General features: G+C 61.6%; 3 protein-coding genes across 3 annotated transcripts; 2 read left to right on the top strand and 1 right to left on the bottom strand.

Moving 5' to 3' along the window:
- Nucleotides 1-13: 13 nt before the first annotated feature.
- Nucleotides 14-5,459, top strand: IL10RA (interleukin 10 receptor subunit alpha). The gene is made up of 7 exons (XM_005531126.3): nucleotides 14-207; nucleotides 910-1,030; nucleotides 1,120-1,298; nucleotides 1,557-1,723; nucleotides 2,034-2,184; nucleotides 2,343-2,467; nucleotides 2,582-5,459. Exons 1-7 carry the CDS (start codon nucleotides 144-146, stop codon nucleotides 3,512-3,514), a joined length of 1,740 nt encoding a protein of 579 aa, XP_005531183.2. The 5' UTR covers nucleotides 14-143; the 3' UTR covers nucleotides 3,515-5,459.
- Nucleotides 5,451-8,376, bottom strand: SMIM35 (small integral membrane protein 35). Its single transcript, XM_088066725.1, has 5 exons — nucleotides 8,284-8,376; nucleotides 6,711-7,026; nucleotides 6,364-6,397; nucleotides 6,091-6,191; nucleotides 5,451-5,879 (listed from the first exon to the last, which is right to left on the bottom strand). Exons 1-4 carry the CDS (start codon nucleotides 8,374-8,376, stop codon nucleotides 6,092-6,094), a joined length of 543 nt encoding a protein of 180 aa, XP_087922851.1. The 3' UTR covers nucleotides 5,451-5,879; nucleotide 6,091.
- Nucleotides 8,377-10,517: 2,141 nt separating this feature from the next.
- On the top strand, nucleotides 10,518-17,511 carry TMPRSS4 (transmembrane serine protease 4). The gene is made up of 13 exons (XM_014259807.2): nucleotides 10,518-10,654; nucleotides 13,743-13,773; nucleotides 13,854-13,967; nucleotides 14,111-14,263; nucleotides 14,349-14,478; nucleotides 15,171-15,272; nucleotides 15,355-15,395; nucleotides 15,812-15,971; nucleotides 16,100-16,266; nucleotides 16,460-16,555; nucleotides 16,679-16,818; nucleotides 16,960-17,109; nucleotides 17,240-17,511. The coding sequence occupies exons 1-13, from the start codon at nucleotides 10,646-10,648 to the stop codon at nucleotides 17,249-17,251; spliced, it is 1,305 nt and encodes a 434-aa protein (XP_014115282.1). The 5' UTR covers nucleotides 10,518-10,645; the 3' UTR covers nucleotides 17,252-17,511.
- The last annotated feature ends 1,435 nt before the right edge of the window (nucleotides 17,512-18,946 follow it).

The following is an 18,946-nucleotide window of genomic DNA, read 5'->3' as shown; positions in this document are numbered from 1 at the left end:
TGCTCAGTGACTTTCCTGGTGCAGCTCGAACGCCTCCGAGACGTCACTGAGCCAGCCCCCGGGGGAAAACCGAGTGCTCGGCTCCTGCCGGGGCACAGCCCGGCCCGCGCTCGCCCTGCTGCCACGGAGGATGCTGAGGGGCCATGGTCCCCTGTGCCACCGCCCTGGCGCTGTGCCTGGCACTGCTCCTCCCCTGCCCGACCCACGGTGAGTCTCTCGGGCCGCTTTTCACCTCCCTGCTGGCTGGGGCCGAGCCCCGCGGCTCCGGGTGGGTTCCTTGGGATGGGGTGAGATTGGAGCCGCAGCCTGGACACCTTTGCTGGTGTCTCTGGAGCGGGGTATGGCCGGGGCTCCCTGCTCGGCGCTCGCCTTTCGCTGCTGGTTGGGAGCCCAAAGGCTCCAGCCCCGCTTGGGGGACAAGCGGACAAGGGGACACCGGGGACACAGCGCTGGGCTGGCTGCTTGCCGGCAGGCAGCAGCTGCCCGGGCAGCCTGCAAGGGAAAGGTGGCAGATGTTATCAGCGGGGCTTTTCTGCCAGGTGAGAACACCGAGATCAGGCAGGAGGTGTGAAAAAGTCTGGTTTCACCCAGGCAGCAGATGAGCAAAACAGGAAAGCTGAGTCCAAACAGAGGCAGGGGATGAGGGATGCAAATACGGCTCCCTTTTGGGGCAGGAAAGCACCGAGCAGCCCCAGTTGAGCTGTCCCCAAAGAAAGAGGAAGGAAAACAGGGGGCTGAGCAAATCCTGGAAGTTGGAAAGAGAAATCTGGGCACAGGCCTGCACGTTTCGGGTGGTCAGCGCTGTTACGTCACCCATCATGGGTGATGCTGTCCTGGCCGGCCTGAGGCTGCTGTGGGGCTGGAGCTCCAGGGCTGTGCTCCCACCTGAGCTCCCCGTGTGCCCCACAGGTGAGGAGCTGGAGAAGCCCCGGGCCGTGCGCTTTGCTGCGGAGGTGGCGTGGCACCTGCTGAGGTGGGAGCCGGGGCACGGCTGCCCCAGCAATGCCAGCTATGACGTGGAGTACAAAGTGTGAGTAACAGCGAGGGCAACGCGAGGGCCCTGCCCTGCCCGGGGTCTGATTCCAGCTCTCTGCTCACCCCTGGTGCTTCTCCCCACAGCTATGGCTCAGTTGTCCCCTGGACAGCCATCCCAGAGTGTGGGAAGAGCTCGGAGCACTCCTGTGACCTCACCTACTACACCCTGGACCAGGAGCAGCGCTACTTCGCGCGGGTCAGGGCCGTGTCCGGGAACCTCACGTCCCCCTGGGAGAGGAGCAGCGTCTTCTCCCCACAGGAAGGTGGGTTGGGCTGTGCCTCCACCCTGTGCTGGAGTTGCTGGGGATGGTCAGGATGCCAAACTGCCTGCAAAGAGCTGCGGGATGAGTGAGAGCGGGGATATTTCCCTCCGCACCTTCCTGGAGAGCAGGTGGGCTGTGCAGGATGATGGGACAACCCAAGAATGGTGGGGCAGTCACGGCTCAGTCTGGTGCTGCACAGGCTGAGAGCTGTGAACAGAAAACAGCCCTGACCTGCTGTTGTGACTGATTTGATTCCAGCTGGCCTGCGCCTGGCGAGCCAGAGCCTCTCCGTGACAGGCAACTCCATCCAGGTGCGGCTGCAGCTGCTCCTGCACCGCGGGAACATCACCGTGGAGTACACAGACTTCCAGAAGAAAATGACCCAGTACCACGTGTACGTCAGGAGGTCACGGGACAACCACACGGTGAGAGGAGCTGCTGTTCCCGTGTTGTCCCCGTCTGTCCCACACGGTGCTGCTCGAAAACCAGATTGTTCAGGCATGCTCTTCTGTAGGAGTAAATGCTGACCTTTCTCACAGCCACAGCAGCACAGAGGGGTTTCTTTGTGTGTTTTATGGAGGAGGTTTCCAGCTCTTGTGGGGATTTTGGATCTAGCTGCTGTCATCATTATCGTATCACACCCTGGGGACTTTCCCCTGGGGACAGCAGAGGAGGAGGAGGGAGGGAAGCAGGATCTGGGGGCTCTCAGGTGCCAGCCTGTGTTGTTTGTTGCAGTTCACAGTGGTGAAGAGCAGCCCAGAGTTCACCCTGGGGGAGCTGCTGTGGCTCACAGAGTACTGCCTGAGCGTGGAGCCCGGCATGGCCAACAGGCCCGTCCCCACCATGCGCACCGACGAGCAGTGCGTCACCACCGGCCACAGGGACAGTAAGTGGGACCCAGGCAAGGGGGGAATCATGGCATGCCGACCCTCCCCAGCCTCCTGGCCCTGGGGGTGTGGGGATCCACGCCAGGGCAGCCTCTCGGTGCTGTGTGCACTGAGGAGTCCCCTCTCCCCCCTCACCTGGTCACGTCCTCTCTTGCAGGGAGCGCAGAGCTTCTCCCGGGCATCCTCAGCTCCTCCTTCCTCACCCTGTTTTTGCTGGGCCTCCTGGGGGCTCTGCTGGCGTGTACCTATGTAAGGAAACCCGTGAGGACACCGTCAGTCCTGGTAAGGGACCCTTTGGGGCCAGAGCAAGGGTGCAGGCTTGGGGAGCGCTGGGAGAGGCAGGCAGGGATGGCAGGCATGAAGCACAGCTCACTCCCCTCTTTCTCTCCCTCCCAGAAGTCCTTCATGAAGCAGAGCTCGCTCTGGGTGGAGCAGGAGCCCCCATCCTCGGGCAGCCTGGATGCAGACCCCACGCAGCAGCTCTTCCTGTGCCAGAAGGAGCCCCGGCTGGACAGCAGCCCCGACAGCAGCACCAGCACAGCCCAGCTGCCCCTGGAGCAGGGCTGGAAGCTCCCAGCATGGCCCAAGGACCAGCTGTGCCTGCTGGGGCCCACGGGGAGCAGAGACAGCAGCGGCACCAGCACTGACAGCGGCATCTGCCTGCACATCCCCTCCTCCTCCTCCTCCTCCTCCTCATCCCTGAGCTGCTCCGTGGGCCCCGAGCCCCAGGGCTACAGGCAGCAGCTGCCCAAGGCTGAGGACAGCGGGGTGGGCTTGGGGAGCCCCTGCCGTGCTCCTGGCTGCTCCTCTGGCAGTGGGAATGCCAGCCCAGGGGAGCCCGGGCTCTGCCAGGAAGATGTGGAGTTCCGGGGGTACCTGCAGCAGTCCAAGGGCAGCGGGGAGCCAGAGCAGGCCCCGGGCAAGGGAGTGCCCCTCTCGGGCTGTGCAGGGTCCGTGCAGGGCCTGGGCAGCACCGACACCATGCTGGACATGGAGTGCTCCGAGCTGGCTGTGTCCAAAGGGTACCTGAAGCAGCCCTCGCCCGAGCATCCCCTCACACAGGACCTCGCTCCATGGGGAGCCCCTGAATGGGATTTCTCCAGCCAGGTGGGGCCCCAAGCCCCCACTCTGCTGAGCTGGGCAGCTCCAGGTGATCCACTGACCTCCAAAGCCAGTCCTGACCTGAAAACTCCCTTCAACCTGAACATCTTCAACAACACTGCCTTCCTGGGGACAGCCTCTGTGTCCAGCCTCAGCTCCAGCTGGATCACACTGCCCATCACGCCCCTGAGCTGGCTCAGCAGGGACAGCAAGGACAGCTGCCTGTGACCTGTCCCCTGGGGACCACAGCCCTGCGCTCTGACCCAACTACCTCGTCTGCCACTGGATAAGCTACCCCCGACCCCTGAATGTTCACAGTGCCAGGCCCAGCACGGCCCAGGAGCACCAGCTCAGCCACTGGTGGGGCTGCTTTGGCCCCAGTCCTGCTGTGGGCACCCCCAGTGATCCCTCCAGCCAGTCCAGCTAACGGGAGACAGGGATACACACCGGCCATCTCTGCCTTGTCTGCCCAGCATGGGCTCAGGGCCATCCTCAGGGCCTGGGGCAGTCCTGTGCTTTCACTTCCCCCTTTCCTGGGCCAGCTGGGCTCCTCCTGCTGATGCCCACACTTGTGATGCCCTCCCAACCTTTCACAACACAGAGGCCGAAAGCAGACGTCAGCCTGACATCAGCACCCTGCAGCACGGGGCTGCTGCCCTGCCTGACCCCACAGGGATGGGCCGAGACACTTTCCTGACCCTGCAGAGACCCTTCAGCATCCAGCCCCTTTGGGACAGCCCCAGCACAGGATATGGGATGCACCTACGAGCCCAGCATGAGCAGGGCACTCCTACCCACACTATGGTCTGTCTACAGACATTATTTATTGCATTTCATTTGTAAATACAGAAAAAACATGCTGTTATTTATTTGGTCCATTTGTTCATCCTCTCCTAAGGCCAAGCTGAGCTTTCTGTTTCTGGATTTGGACATTTCCCATCAGCAAGAGGCAATTTGCCTCACGTGGTGAAGAGCATTTCCATGTCACAGCTGGGAAAAGGGAGAACCAAGCCAGCTCTCCAAGAGCTCCTCACACACCTGAGTTCCTGGGTGGTTTTCCCTGGGGGGTTTGTGGGAACAATCACCAGAGGAGCAGTAGGGAAAAGGGGCTGGGCTGATCACAGTGATTCCACAGGGATGCACATCCCATGGGACATCACCAGGGAAGGACAGGAGCAGAGCAAGTCAAACCCAGGGGTGGAGGAAAGACAACAGTCAGGGCTCTGCTCAGCAACGTGGTGTTCTGTCATGGGCTGGGCTCGATGACCTCTGAGATCTTTTCCAAACAAACTGATTCTGTGATGCCGTGAACAGTTGTCATCAGAATGGAAACAGGATGAGACCGAACAGCTCAGCCTGGGTCACCTGGGTCACAGGGAAGTTTTTCCAAAAGGCACCCCATTTCTGGGAACCTTCATGGTGGGAAGTAAAACTGCTGGCAAAAACCCTCCTTGGGGAACGTGGTTTTCAGGTGAAGGGTTTTTGGTTTTATTTTCAGTTTTTCCAGTGCAGGCAGGAGGAGGGGGCTGATCCTTGCTGTGTTTCCTTCTCTTCCATCTCCCGTGGCGCTGCTCACGTTTGAGATCCATCCCTGCATCCCACAGGGATGTGGAGGGCACTGGGAGCCTCCTCCTGCCCCTCCACTGGCCCTATCTCTTCTGCCTCTGTGTATTTTGGGGGTTAGAGCTTTTTGCTTTCTTTTTTATTTTTTTCAGCTTCCTCTGGAACACGGAGTCATCAAAAACACGGCTTTTTTTTGTTGTTCTTTTAAACGCCGCTGACGTCAGCCCCCATGGCTGGATCCTGCGTCATGCAGGGCTCTGCTGGATCCTGCTCACCACGGAGGGCTCCCAGGCCCCAGGAGGGGGCATTTCCCCCTCTCCATGAGCAGTCAGAGATCTCCTTTCAGCCAGGAGAAAGCCACAGACCACAGGGTTTAGCTTTGATAGCCGAGAGCACAGATGGTCCCTCTGACTCTCTGGAAATCCCACTCTATCCTCACTGGTTTCCCTACAACCACGTGGCTCTCTTGAGTTTTTCTTTGTTCTTCTTCCGACAGAAACTGGCAAAGAGATGGTCCCAAGGCCCCCCGTGCCTCGCCAGCCCCCACTGGCCAAGCAGGGCCCCTCTCCCTGGCCACAGGCCCCCCCTGTGCACCCCTGGCTGCAGAGAGCCAGTGAGAACTGCAGATGGAGGAGATGCCCAGGGAATTCATGGAGTTTCCCTCTCTGGAGACATTCCAAACCCACCTGGCTGTGTTCCTGTGTCACCTGCTCCAGGTGACCTTGGGTAGGGTTGGTCCAGATGATCTGCAGAGGTCACAGCGATTCTGTCATTTTGTGAAGCTTTTTTAGCAACAGAAACTGCACCATTGCCATTTCAGTTGAAATCCAGCCAATTCAGGAGATGTTTCTTGCAGAAGTGAAAATGCAGGAATCCTCCCCGGCTGGTTTTGGTTGCTTTTTCTGTTGGTGCCAGGCCATGAGCGAGAGAGGCAGCGAGAGGAAGCACTGCAAGAGCTTCTCCCCATCCCTCTGTCCCTGGCCACACGTCCCATCCCAGGGACAGCAGGGAAGGAAACACAAACCAAAGCCTGTGCGGGGAGAAACCAAAACCAGAGCTCAGGGAAAGCCTCTGAAGCCCCAGAGCCACAGGCAGGACTTTTGCTGGAAAAACCCTGGGACTGTCCTGAGGAAAGCCGTGATGCCCAGGGGCTACAGGCAGCACAGAGGCTTTGGGGCACAGCACGGGGGGGCACAGGGGGACAAGAGGATGTCCTGGCTGCTCACCAGCCCAGCTCTCACCTCATGGCCCCTGGTTGTGGAAGGGCTCGTAGCCCGAGGTTCCCAGTGAGCCACTGATGCTGAATGGTGGCACCAGCTCCAGTGCCACCGACCCCAGCCCGCTGCAGGGAAAGCAGAGAGGTCACCAAGCTGCCCGTCCCCCTCCAGCCCCTGCCAGCCCCCTGCCAACAGCAGAACTGGGTGGATTTGGGACTGGGGAGCAGGGGGTGACACCTTGGCACTGCACAAAGGGAGCTGCCAGCCTGCCCCTGGTCCCCCCAGGGCATCACTCACCGTGAGTGGTAGAGGTTGAAGACAAAGTCGGGCCCTGGGGTGGCAGGAGGAAGAGGAGAGAGAGGTGTCAGAGCCATGTCTTGCCATGAACCCACCTTTGCTTTGCAGTGAGTCTGCTTGGCAGGGTGGAGACAGGCAGGACAGGCAGCAGGACATCACCAGGACATCACTGTGCATTCCCCTCCTCATCTCAGGAGGTTCCCAGCTTGGCCCAGAGCCTCCCAACCCCATCTCCCACGTTCCCCACACCCCAGTCCCTGCAGTCCCGTGCTCTGAGCCCCTCTCCCCCTGTCCCCTGTCCCCCCTGTCCCCTGTCCCCCTGTCCCCTGTCCCCTGCCCGTACTCACGGCGCCGGGAGTGGCCCCTCCGGTACCACCGGATGCAGCTGTAGCCAAAACTCGCCAGGATCATCAGGGCCAGCCCGATGCCCAGGACAACCCCGATCACCTTGATGGGCTCTTGTCCTGGAAAGCAGAGCGAGGAGGGGCTCTGCAGACAGACCCGTCTGGGAGGTTTGGGGTCCTGGGTGTCCCCCGCAGGGGACAGGACACCTGGGAGCTGGGGTACAGCTCTCCAGTGCTGTCCCCACGGCAGGCAGGGCTGCCAGGGCTGGGCACGGGCCCCAAAGCCGCATGACGGAGAGCACCGCTGTCCCCAGGTGAGCTGGCAGGTGGGACGGTCACTGGGAAGGGGGGTGGCCACCCTGACCGTGCTCTACCTTAACTCCTGGTTCCGCTCACGCCCTCGTGGGGTGATGCTCCTTTCCTGGTGGCGCTAGAGCCATTTCTGGGCTGGCAGTTCCCTCTAGAGGATGCTTTTGTCAGGACGAGCAGCTCGAGGGACACGGGGACACGGACGGGGCAGTGCGGGACCTCTGCGGGCTCGGCACCGCTCCATCCCTCCCCTCCGTGCTGCGGGCTCTGGCAAAACCCAGCACCAATGGATGTTCCCGGGATGGTCAGGACACCGAGGAGCCCCGCACCGCCGCTGAGCATCGGCTCCTGTGCTGAGAGCTGTGCCGGGGCTGTGCCAGGGGGGCAGGGGGGCTTTGGGCACTGCCCCGCAGCACGGCCAGCGCCGGGCACAGGGACCGGATTCAATGCGGCACCGGGAGCGAGGAGACAGCGGAAAGGGATGACCTAAGAGCAGCTAAATTTAGGCAGATGCCAGCGGAGTGAGAACATTTCCCCTGTGGTCACAGTGTTTACACCGTGAGCAAGGTCCCAGGGCGTCCTGCAGCTCTCGCTCCACCTGGCGGGATGCACAAACAGCCGGGGGCCGCCGAGCATCGCAGAGGAGCGGGACCAGCCCTGCCCTCCCTCTCCCTTACACCCGGCCCTCCCGGCGGGGCTCAGCGTTTCTGCGGGGGCAGGGGCGAGCTGCAGCCCCGGGACCCCCGGTGTGGGCGAGCTCAGGGAGCTGCAGCAGCCGTGAGTCACGGCAGGAGCTGCGGGGCAGGAGGAGCAGCCTCCCTGAATCAGCCGGCTGCCGAAACTGCCCCGTCCCCACGCCCGCTGCCCGTGGGAGGGTGACGGCGTCGTGCCCAGGCCCTGCCCCGTGCCGTGTGTGGGAGGCATCCCTGCCCTGGCACCCTCGGGAGCAGGATCCCCGCATCCCAGGGACGGCTCCGAGCAGCGCTGCTCACAGAGCCGCAGCAGCGGTGAGCCCCAGCCCCAGCTGGCGGGGCAGAGGGGAGGAAGGTCACCAAAGCGCTGCCCATGCCGTGAACATCCCACCTCTGCCCCTTGAGGGGGGAAAAGGCCACCACTCACCTGTCCGGGGGTCCATGTCCCGCTGTTGTGCCATCGGAGCTGCTCCCGGTTATCCCGGGCTGGAGGCTGCTGCTGCAGAGCCCTGTGTGTGCTGGAGCCTGGCACGTCCTGCCTGTCCCCTCGTCTCCTGGTGACACGGCTGCCTCACTGCAGCGAGGCTGGGCACCAGTCCTGGCCCACTGGTCCAACTGGTTGGAGGGAGAAAGCGGAAGAGCTGCGGCAGACACGACAGACGGCACATCGCCGTGCCCAGCCCGCCTGCGTGGGCAGCTCTGCCCTCCCGCTGCTGGAAGAGGCTGATCTGGGAGTCCCGGGAGCCCGAGGGACAGGGACACTCGGGACACGGGTGTGTGCAGCTCTGGCAAGGTGCCCGAGTGGCCGTGTCCTCCCATTGCCACCTCCTGGCAAAGACCAGCAGCCAGGAATGTGGCGCAGGCTTGGGGACTCAGGCAGGACCCCAGAGGACAGGGAAGGACAGGGGTGGCCGTCCCCAGCTGCCCCCAGTCAGATGTCCCAGAAGGATGCACTTACAGCTCTATTTGATCATCTTCTCCAAGCCCCAAACCACTTGGGACTCAACTCCTGTTTGTAGAGAGGGGGAAATCCACCTCCTGTGGCTGCAGGGAAAAGTGACAAACAGGTATAACCCTTAACAGCTGGAAACTGGGCATCCGGGGCAAAACTCCTCCCTTCTCCATGCTGCTTTGCCAGGCACAGCCTCCGACCCTGCCGTGCCCCACATCAGTGGCAGTGGGCAGCCAGGGCAGGAGCCAAGCCCTGAGCAGCCCTGCCCAGGGCGAGCACCTCGGAGCCAAGAGCAGGGGCGATGCCGGGGGCCTGCGGGGCTGCAGAGCCAGCAGAACGCAGAGGGGACAAAGGGAATTGCAGTTCCCCAGTGCCTGGGACCGCTCCTTGCCGGACAGTGCAGGGGACAAGGATGTCCGTGGCTCAGGGATGCTGGTGGTCACTCAGAGCCCTGGCTCAGCCCGGCCTGACCTGTGCCTGACCCCAGTGGAGGCAGATGCTCGGAAACCTGTGTCACGCCAGGCTCTGGGAGCAGGGAAGGGCTGCAAACGCAGCTGCACTCCAGGAAGCAAAGCCCTGGAGGCGCGGGGCTGTGACACAACATCTGCAGACCTGAGCTGCTTCCTCAGAGCCTTCGGATCCTCAGAGGAGGAAGAGCTGCTCCTGTCGTGCAGCACATCCTTCCACGGCAGCAGGGCTGGCTCTGGCATGCTCTGGGGAGGCTGCCAGGACATGCCAGGTGCACCAGGGACCCAAGCTCTGCCCAGCTCCTCCTGCTGCAGCCCAAAACATCATTCAAGCCAAAATCTGCCACAGTAGCACAGACAGCCTCTGGCTGGACCCTACATCCCACATTCTGTGGGCATCACATGGAGCATGAGGGCTGAGGACACAGCCAGACGAGGTCCCCACACCCCCAAGGGGGCTGGATCCTCAGTGTGAGTGTGGGGAGGGTGCCCCTTACCTGCAGAGCCACAGGTGGATCCCTGGCCAGGTTCTGGGAGCGGGCAGGATCCCTGCTGGCAGGGGTGAGCTGCCACAAGGATGGCACAGCTCCCTGAGGAGTTTCAGGCCGTGGGTGCTCTGCAGTCTGGCAGCAGCAGGACCGTTGGGAAAGCTGGATTACCACAGGAGAAGGGGGTAATTAGCTGCTCGGCACATCCTGCACACCCAGCACCTCCAACACGACTGTGCAGAGGGCAGCCAGCAGTGTCCCCAGTGTCCCCAGTCCCGCTCCGTGGGCCATCCTCACCCCGCTGGGGCACTGGCTCCTGCACACCTCAACCTTCCTCCCATCCTGCCAGACTAAGGCAAACCACTCCCTCCCGGAGGGATCGGTTATTCCTGGATAATCACAGATCCATGAGCCTCAGCCATCCCCGAGATGACCCCGTGGTCCCCCCCTTGCAGCCTGGGATATTCTTCCATGGGCACCCACTTGCCTTCCCTTTAACTTGGGCAGCACTGCCAGCCGTGACCCGGGGCTGCCGGGGACACACAGACCGAGTGACCCAAGAGCACAAACTCTCCTCCTTTCCTCCTCCACCTACCCCAACCCCGCTGTGACAGCCCAGCGCAACGCGGAAGAGCCGGACAAAGAGCGGGATGGCAGTGGATCCTCTTATCATCAGGAGGAGCAGGAATGATTAGTCCGTTCACCTCTGATAAGCTGTTTGGTGACAGCAGCCCCAGGTGAGTCACCTCCAGTGGCAGATGCTCGGGAGATTACCGCAGGTGGTGGTGCTGCTGATAGACCGGTGTTGTATTACAATACAAACCATAATTCCTGTTTCACAACTCCCCTGTGGGTTTTAAGGAGGGCTGGGGCGGTCCTGCCCCAGAGTGAGCACGGCGTGGGCACAGGCACAGGGGTGCGGGAGCATCGCCGGCCGGCTCCAGGGCACCGGGGCTGCCGCAGCCTCCCCGCGGCCCGCACCGCCACATTTGCCGGCTTTCTGAAGGAGGGAGAAGCACGCCGGAGCCGGATGGACATGGTGAGTCACCGGGCATCCCCCCCGGGATGGGCACCCGGCCCCCGCACCCCCCGTGCCCGGCCGCACTCCCAGCCCGGAGCGGTTCTGAGCGGATGGGACAGCCCAGGCCCAAGGAAGGGTTTTCCCCTGCTCCTCACACCCCTCCGTGGCTGGATACGGCACTCGGGTACCCCCGTGAGCCCTCGCTCCCACAGTTCTGGGGCTGCCTTTCCCTCTCCCAGCCCCGGGAGCACACAAGCAAGGCGGTGTCCCCCATGCCAGGGGGGAACAGGACCTTCTGAAGGGTCTTATCCCACTCCTGGGCACCGCCTGGGTGAGAGCCAGGCCCTCCCAGCCCCAGCACAGCTCCCTCAGGGGACACACCTACAGCACCCTGTGCAAGGAAAGCCACGGCCACCAAACCCCAGCCTGGCATGCAGTCCCTCCCTGGGAGGGAGACACTTCCCCAAGAGGGCAGACATGTATGACCAAGCTCGCCGGGCACTGCAAAACCTCCAGCAGCAGCACACCGGGACATCAACCCCTCCAGGGTGGGGAACTCACTCCCTGCAATGTCTACACACACCCACGAGTTAAATCCCCGCAGCCAAGGAGTCACCTCGGAACCTGATCACCCTGCGAAGCTTGGTTTGGTGAAGGAACGTCCCCCCTGCTCGTGAGGGAGGGACAAAGCCCAGCTCAGCACACCTGCAGCCCCCCAGAGCGGATTCCACGTTGGAAGGGGTGGAGAGCCCAGAACTCCACGGCTCTTGGGCTGGCACTCAGCTGGAGCCTGGAACGGCCAGGTGGTCACTTAATGTGGTGACGTGAAGTGCTCTGAGGAGAACACAGCAAGGGAGCTCAATTAGTTCCGGTAGCATTGAGTTCTGCAGGAAATCATGCGCCTCCACTCCACACAGGAGCAGGCACGGCCCTGCCTTGCTTTGGATTTAACCAGTGCAGCTCTTGCTCGTAGTGCGGGTTTGAGAGGAGCCGTGGAGAGGCATCTCCAAGCTCTGAATCCCTTGGAAACAGAAGAGGTCCATGGACTGAAGAAAATGAAAAAAAAACAAACCAAAGACCCAATAATCTCATCTCATCTTCATCCACACCAGACCTGGCGTCTTGGAAAGGAGCCCAGCAGCGGATGACGTGATGGGGACATGTATGGGCAGCGTGGGGACAGAGGGGCTGCCGTGCTGCTGCAGTGGGGCCTGGAGGATCCATCACCACCTGGGACCGTTCCCGCAGGGAACCGTTAGGATCCCATTATCCAGGTGGTGCCCGGCCCAGGCCCATGGTGACACAAGAGGTCAGCATGAGGAAGGACTGGCCCCACGTGCCCTGGGCTGCCTGTGCTGGCAGATGTTGGTGCAGCGTTACAAAATTCCCTCTGGGAGTTCTTCCCTTCTCCGCAGCAAGCAGTTCAGGAAGGGCAGCTGAGGTGGGAGATGCAGGACCCAGGTTCCCCTTCCCATCCTGCTCCCAGCAGCCCCCAGCAGCTCCCTGCCACCAGGAAATTGGCTCTGCACCCCAGGAACTGAGCAGAGCCTGTCCAGGGCTGGGGAATTTGGCACAAGCTGCCCTCACTCGGGTGCCAGCTGAGCCTGGCTGTGGGAGAAAGGCTGCTGGCATTTCCACAGAACCAGACACCAACATGCTGGGACACAGCCACATGGCACCAGGCAGGGTCAGTCCTCCCCTGCACAGGTCACTTCTTGTTCCCAAAACCAGCAGCTCCAGCCATGCTGCAGGGACAGGACAAAGGAGGCAACACTTCCTGGTTCACGAAGCCAACCTGCTTCTTGAGCTAACCCAGGGATAATGGCTTGGCACTTGCTGTCAAACCCTGCTGGAGGAGCGTGTGTGCATGGATAAACTTGCCCTGGCCCAGCGACCAGTGCAGGGAGGGCTCAGCTCTCCTCTGACCATGGCACAGCCCCCTTCAGCTGTGCCACATCCCCAGTGCCCCCACATCGCTCTGACGAGTCCATCCTCTGAGCCCTGGGATGGCACAGGGACCTCTGCTCTCGTTTGACAAACACCATCATCTGCAGACCCGTTCAGCACTAGGAGCAAAGGCTTCCACAGCCCAAACCCTCCTGGATCGTGCACCTGGATCTGTGGGTTTATCACAGCGGGTTTAAACCTTCCTTACCTCTGTTCATGCAAAAATCTTGTCTTACCTGTGCTGGCAGAGTCCAGAAGCAGCAAAAGAGAAGAGCTCACTGGGGCTGGCAGGGCATGGAAGGGGCCAGGCTCAGTGGAGCAGGAGCACTTTTCCAAACTGCTGCTCCATGTCACGGCACAGCCAGGGCTGGAAAACATGGAACAGACACCGGCAGTGCCCAGCTGAACCCTCCCGAAGGGGCTTTAACCCACCCGCCCACCGAGCACGGGCACACAGCACCTCCCCTCCCTTCGCCGGGGCTTTCTCCTACAAGGATTTGTTACAGGAGGATAATTTTGAGGAGCTCAAGCGGATCGATGCCTGAGTCATCCCCGCTCCAGCCCTGGCTGTGTTTACCCCGTGTCTTAGCAGCGGCACAGCCCTCCCTCCCTCCCCGCCCTGGGAGCGCTGGTTCCCCTGGCTCGGGCTGGTTCCTCCGGTGCACTGGGAGCACTGGGGCTGTGCCACCCCGCTCCTCATCCTCCCGAGCACACAGCCCTCGTCGTGACATGCCCGTGTGCCACAGCCCCGCAGGCGTGTGTATTTTGACTCAGGGTTTCTCTGCACATCGGAAAGAGCCTCTTTCGCAACATCTGTGACTTTTTAAGCCTCTGGTGTGTTAATGACAGTAACTCTATACCATGGAGAGCCGGTTACTGGAATTGCACAGGTGGTGTCTATGGGAACAAGGCAGCAGGTGACCCTGGGTGACCGCAGAGCCGGGCGTTGTCACGACAGGACATGCCACCCCCATTCCCAGCAGCTCTAAAGCCACCTCAGGTGAAGGCTGGGCGGTTTCCCTGCTCATCCCTGCTGCCCTCCCTGGGCTGTGAGCTCACCACGGGGCCAGCCACCCTCACTACAGCTGACCCTTCCACCTTCCTGCTGCTTTTTGCCTGCACTTTCAGCTCATAACTGGTTTTCCTCTCTGGTTTGCAGGACTCAGCCTCGGAGCGGCTCAACGGCAGAGGTAACACCAGTGGGAGCTGGGAGAGATGAGCGGTGCCAGGCTGAGCTGGCCATGCAGGGCCACACTCCCCTGTGTTGCAGGTCCCTACACAAGACCCAAATCCTCCAGGGATGCACAGTCCTTCAAGCGGGTTGGAATCCTTGTCCTGGCCGTGGTGCTCACCCTCGCCTGCCTGGTTGCCATTGGATTCCTGGGTACAGCTCCTGATCTCTCTTCCCCATCCTTCCCCGTGGCCATGGCTCAGCAAACACAGACCCAGCTCCTTGCTGATCCCCCGTGCCATCCCTGAGCCTGCCCAGGAGCTGGAGCTCTGCACTGAGCCCCCCTCTCCCTCTAGTGAAGATTTACCTGGACCACCACTACCTGTTCTGCAAGCAGCCCCTGAGGCTGGTGCCGCTGAAGCAAGTGTGTGATGGGCAGCTGGACTGTCTGCAGGGCGAGGACGAGGCCAACTGTCCCCAGTGGGTCCCTGAGGGGCCACCAGCCGGGGGTGAGAGCAGGACACCCTGCCAGAGCTCCTGGGGCTGGGTGCTGTGGCCACCCTGTATCAAAACTGACTTTGTGTGTGCCTACAGCCCGTGTTTCCAAAGACAGATCCGTCCTGCAGGTGCTCAACAGCCACACTGGAGCCTGGTCCTGTGTGTGCCACGACCACTTCACCCCGGCGCTGGCCAGAGCTGCCTGCGAGCAGATGGGATACAGCAGGTACCCGGCTGCTTCCCCCTGCTTCACCTTCCCTCTTCCTTAAAAGCTCTTCTGGAGTGGGGCTCTGCTTCTCTCTGGAGCACTCAGAGCTCTGCACTAATGGTTTCAGTCCATCCCCAGCACGCAGAGCACTCTGTGAGTCCCCAGGAGCTGGCTCGGAGTCCTGGCAGCATCCCATGAGAGCAGAGTGCTGTGTCCTGCTGTGTCCTGCTCGGGCACCCTGCCTGCTCCTGCTCTGCCTCCATCCCCCCACTGCAGCCCTGCCCTCCCCAGAGCAGCCCAGGCTCTCAGTGACAGCACAGCTCACCTGGGAGGGAGGCTCAGGGCCCTGCACTTCCCCTTGAAGATGGTTTCTGGTGTTTGAGCCACTGTAAGGGCCCAGACTGAATCCAACCTGGCATTTTCCAGGCCCAAAAAGTCAGTGATTGAGGCTTTGAACACAGGTGCCAAATGTCACAACAGCAAGGACCCCCTGAGTTCTCCCAGAGCCAGCTGCTCACTCTGCATAGCAGGGAACATACTCCCCTTCTTCAGCTGCTCCTGCCCCTGTTCCTGTGGCCTGGCCCTCCAGGGTTGTGATATCCCTACCTTGGCATCCCTGTCCCAGTGAAGCCCCTTTATCTGTGGGATCCAGCCTCCCAAGGTGCCTGTTCTCCCCCACACCTGATGCCCTGTCCCCCCGTGTTTTCCAGCACCCCAACTTTCCAGGGCGTGGAGGTGAGCGTGGGGCAGCCTCTGCCTCCCCGTGAGGTCGTGCTGAGCAACGGGAGCCTCCATGTGCTTGAGCCAGGCAGGTGAGTGGGGACTGGACCCCGAGCCGGAGCCTGTGGTGCCTGGCAGAGGAGCCAAATCCAACTCTTCTCCTTCCTCTTGCAGGAAATGCCTCTCGGGGCTGGTTGTGTCACTCTTTTGTTCCAGTAAGTACCATGATGGTGGCCGGACCCTGTGGGCACTGAGGCCTCATCCTGCTCCAGGTCCTCGCTCCTGGCACGGCCCCGTGGGAGTGTGGCTCCATCCCAAGCCCATTCCACAGTGTTTGCATGAGGAAAGATGGATTTAATTACTGCTAACCTCGTTAAGCCAGCACAAACCTCCCAGAAATGAAACGCCTAAGGGAGGTTTACCCGGCTGCCTGCATGGCTTTACTTTTACCTGCAAATTACCCTGATTAAACTAAATCCTGGGGGCCTGGAGCAGGCAGGGGATGACTGGACCTCTTCCAGCAAGCCTGGGGATGAGGGGTGACAGCAGCCTGGCCACACTGCTGTCCCTGGGAGCCTCCTTTTGCTGTGCCCCTCCCGTCCCTGCAAGGTGTCCCCTCTGCTGTCCCCAGACTGCGGGCAGAGCGTGAGGACCCCGCGGGTGCTGGGGGGCAGCCCGGCTGCCATCGAGGCGTGGCCCTGGCAGGTCAGTCTGCAGTACAGGAAGGAGCACATCTGCGGGGGCAGCATCATCGGGCCCGGCTGGGTGCTGACGGCCGCGCACTGCTTCAAGTGAGTGGGAGCCTCTCTGCCGGCTTTGAGCCGCCTGCTGGTTAAACCTCCTGGAATGAACAGTTTGCACGGGGCTCCGTGCCTGTCCCCGCGGGGGGACAAGTGGTGACAGCATTATCTATGTGCAGGAACAACCCCATCATCCAGAGCTGGCGGGTGAAGGCCGGCTCCGACCTCCTGTCGGGCGCTGCCACCATCGCCGTGGAGAAGGTGTTCCTGGCAGAGGTGACACCTGTGTCCCCCAAGGACAATGACATCGCCCTGGTGAAGCTGCGCTCCCCTGTGCATGACTCAGGTGAGCCTGGCAGGGCTCTGCTGGGGGCAGGAGTCACAGGTGTCCCCTGATGGCTCTGAGGTGGCCGTGCCCGGCCTGGCAGCGTTCCGTGGGCACCGAGTGTTGGAGCAGAGAGTGGGGTGCCCAGCTGGTGGCTGTCCCCAGCCTGTCTGGGCCCTGTCCCTGTGAGCCCCTCCTCACATCTCCTTTCCAGACAGCACCAAGCCCATCTGCCTGCCCTACTTTGATGAGGAGCTGGTGCCGGGCACACCCCTGTGGGTGATCGGCTGGGGCTACACAGAGGAGCACGGTGAGTGGCACAGCATGGGGTGACGGGGACCAGGCACAGCCCCCAGCACTGCTGCCAGGAGCAGAGGGGCCAGAGGGCTCCCTCCTCACCCCGGGTCCCTCTGAGAGGCCGTGTGTCACCCAGGGAAGCTGTCGGAGCGCCTGCAGCAGGCCGAGGTGGAGCTCATCGATGAGCAGAGCTGCAACCTGGCCGCCTACCACGGCGATGTCACCGACAGGATGCTGTGTGCCGGCCTGCCCCAGGGCGGCGTGGACACCTGCCAGGTGGGGCCTGGGCTGGGCACAGGGCCGGCTGGGTCTGTACCCATCCCTGACACGGCTCCTCTGAGGGAAGAGCTGTTCTCGGAACGGCTGCTGCGGGCACCGTCACTCTGCGGGGCCATCCTGAGGCTCTGTCCTTCCCAGGGGGACAGCGGCGGGCCCCTCCTGTACTCGGGGGGGCACTGGCAGGTCGTGGGCATCGTCAGCTGGGGCCAGGGCTGCGGGACCCCCAGCACACCCGGCGTCTACACCAGCGTCCGTGCCTACCTCGACTGGATCTACGCCGTGCGCAGGGTCAGTGCCCGAGGGGGAGAGGCAGCTCCCTTCTGCTGAGCTGCCTCCCTAAGGACACAGCTGCATTCCTCTTGCTTCTGGCTGCCCTTTCAAAGCTCTCAATTCCTTCTGTGCCTCTCTGTCCTTACAGTCGGAGCTCTGAGACCTGCCGGAACAGGTCGCTCCTCGCCCCGAGCCTCCCTTCCCACCCCTCTGCCCTTGCTCTGGCAGCAGCAGGGACATGGATCCCCAGCCACGGAAGGTGAGCAGAGGCTCCCAAACCCTCTCTGGCAGCTGTGATTCAGGGCTCCAGAGCCCAGCCAAGCAGACAGAGGATGACTTGGAGTGACGGCCACTGATCCCGTGAAGGAATCTCACCGGCTCAAACTCCCTTCCGGAGAAAGATTAATTTATTGCCCTGTGCTGACCCCGCTGTGGCAGGATGGCTCCTGGGGGGCCAAGCTGCTGTCAGCTCACTCCTGCTGTACTGGGAGAAATTATGTTTGTGGTCTCGAGCGTCCCTCATTCCCATTAAAGGAAAGGATTTGTTTTTTCACACAGCCTCCCGAGCCTTTCTCCTGCTCCCTCATGGGGTTATCTTTACCCAGTCCCCCCCAGACCTAAACAGACACCCACAGCAACCCCAAACCACGGCGAGTTTCTCTAGTAAACGTAAACTTTATTTCATTCAAGGCAAAGCTAACTAAACCTCTACAGTGCAAAGATGTGCTGTAAGTCGTCACACAGCCCGGCGCACACACACCCTGTGCTTACACGCGGGTTCCTCCCATGCAGCTTTACATTTGCTTGGACACACACGTGTCTGTGGCAGCACACTCCCCCGAGGGGGGGCCCCCTCCCCAAAACGCCCCGGAAAGCCTCTGCAGCCCCCCCAAAGCCCCGGCGGCAGCAGGGACCCCGCCGGAGCTGGCACAAGCCCCCGAGGCAGCCCGCTCCCCTGGAGCACCCGTGTGCACATGGAGTTACGTTCCTAAAACTGCTTATGTGGACTTTTCCCATTAAGCCAGAGGAGTAATCCATGCATAGTGCAGCATTGCATATCCGGCGGGAAGTGGAGCTGCGTCCACTCGCCGGCTAAAAAAGGCCAACAGGTTAGGACAGCTAAAAATAGTTCTTTAAAAAACTCCCTTCCTCGCCTCGCTGTCCTCCCCCGCGGGAGGGCTCCTCCAAGGACGGGCCGGGGGTCTCTCGGGGTCACTGGGAGGTCTCACCCTCCTCCTGGGCTCTCACAGGTGGCGGTGGCGTGTCACAACACCTGGCACCGGCGCGCCTTCCACCCCGGGACTGTGGTAGAGCCGTGCAGGGCACCTCACACCTCCTGAGAGGCAGCTCAGCCTCACCGGCCCCAGCTCACAGATGGGGACACCAAAGCACAGAGAGGTCGAGTGATTGGCCAGAGGTCCCCAGAGCCTCAGAGAAAAGATCAGGATCCTGTTTCCCACTTGCCTGTCCTATCAACAGCCAAGGGAACCTGCCTGGGACCAGGTGCCAGTACCTGTTCCCTGTCCTGAGCACACGGCCCTGTTCCAATGGGTGCCCCGAGCCCAGCCGGGGGTGACCAGCCCACTGTGCACCAGCATCTCCAGAGAAAGCAGTACCCAGCCTTTCCTTGTTCACCTTGGCCTCCAAATCCTCGCCTACCTCCCACTCCAGCACCTCTGCCAGGGCACAAATCCCCACAGCAAGTCATGGCTCAGCTGTGAATCCCAATTTACTGTGGGGACAGGGGAGCTGCCTGTCCTGCAGCTTCACTGTCAGACTCCCACAAATTGCAGAAACAGGGAACAAATCACAATTTAAAGGAATTGTCTCTCGTAGACACTTTGAGTCTCACATC

The sequence above is a fragment of the Pseudopodoces humilis genome, chromosome 25 (genome assembly GCF_049639895.1).
Source record: "Pseudopodoces humilis isolate 2021_Gansu_Grassland_sample_001 chromosome 25, ASM4963989v1, whole genome shotgun sequence".
In the NCBI taxonomy this organism is placed as follows: Eukaryota; Metazoa; Chordata; class Aves; order Passeriformes; family Paridae; genus Pseudopodoces; species Pseudopodoces humilis.
Note: the sequence above shows the minus strand (reverse complement) of the source record. Positions and strands in the feature narration are given on the sequence as shown.

What these genes read in the sequence shown, in the direction of transcription:
- IL10RA (XM_005531126.3), top strand. Translation starts at nt 144, where the DNA reads ATGGTCCCCTGTGCCACCGCCCTGGCGCTGTGCCTGGCACTGCTCCTC. An exon ending in CCTCCCCTGCCCGACCCACG is followed by an intron (nt 208 to 909) that starts GTGAGTCTCTCG and finishes TGTGCCCCACAG; the next exon opens with GTGAGGAGCTGGAGAAGCCC. An exon ending in TATGACGTGGAGTACAAAGT is followed by an intron (nt 1,031 to 1,119) that starts GTGAGTAACAGC and finishes TTCTCCCCACAG; the next exon opens with CTATGGCTCAGTTGTCCCCT.
- SMIM35 (XM_088066725.1), bottom strand. Translation starts at nt 8,376, where the DNA reads ATGTGCCGTCTGTCGTGTCTGCCGCAGCTCTTCCGCTTTCTCCCTCCA. An exon ending in GAGGGGCCACTCCCGGCGCC is followed by an intron (nt 6,398 to 6,710) that starts GTGAGTACGGGC and finishes CTGCCACCCCAG; the next exon opens with GGCCCGACTTTGTCTTCAAC. An exon ending in TTCAACCTCTACCACTCACG is followed by an intron (nt 6,192 to 6,363) that starts GTGAGTGATGCC and finishes CTTTCCCTGCAG; the next exon opens with CGGGCTGGGGTCGGTGGCAC.
- TMPRSS4 (XM_014259807.2), top strand. An exon ending in TGAGGGGCCACCAGCCGGGG is followed by an intron (nt 14,264 to 14,348) that starts GTGAGAGCAGGA and finishes GTGTGCCTACAG; the next exon opens with CCCGTGTTTCCAAAGACAGA. An exon ending in TGTGTCACTCTTTTGTTCCA is followed by an intron (nt 15,396 to 15,811) that starts GTAAGTACCATG and finishes TGCTGTCCCCAG; the next exon opens with ACTGCGGGCAGAGCGTGAGG.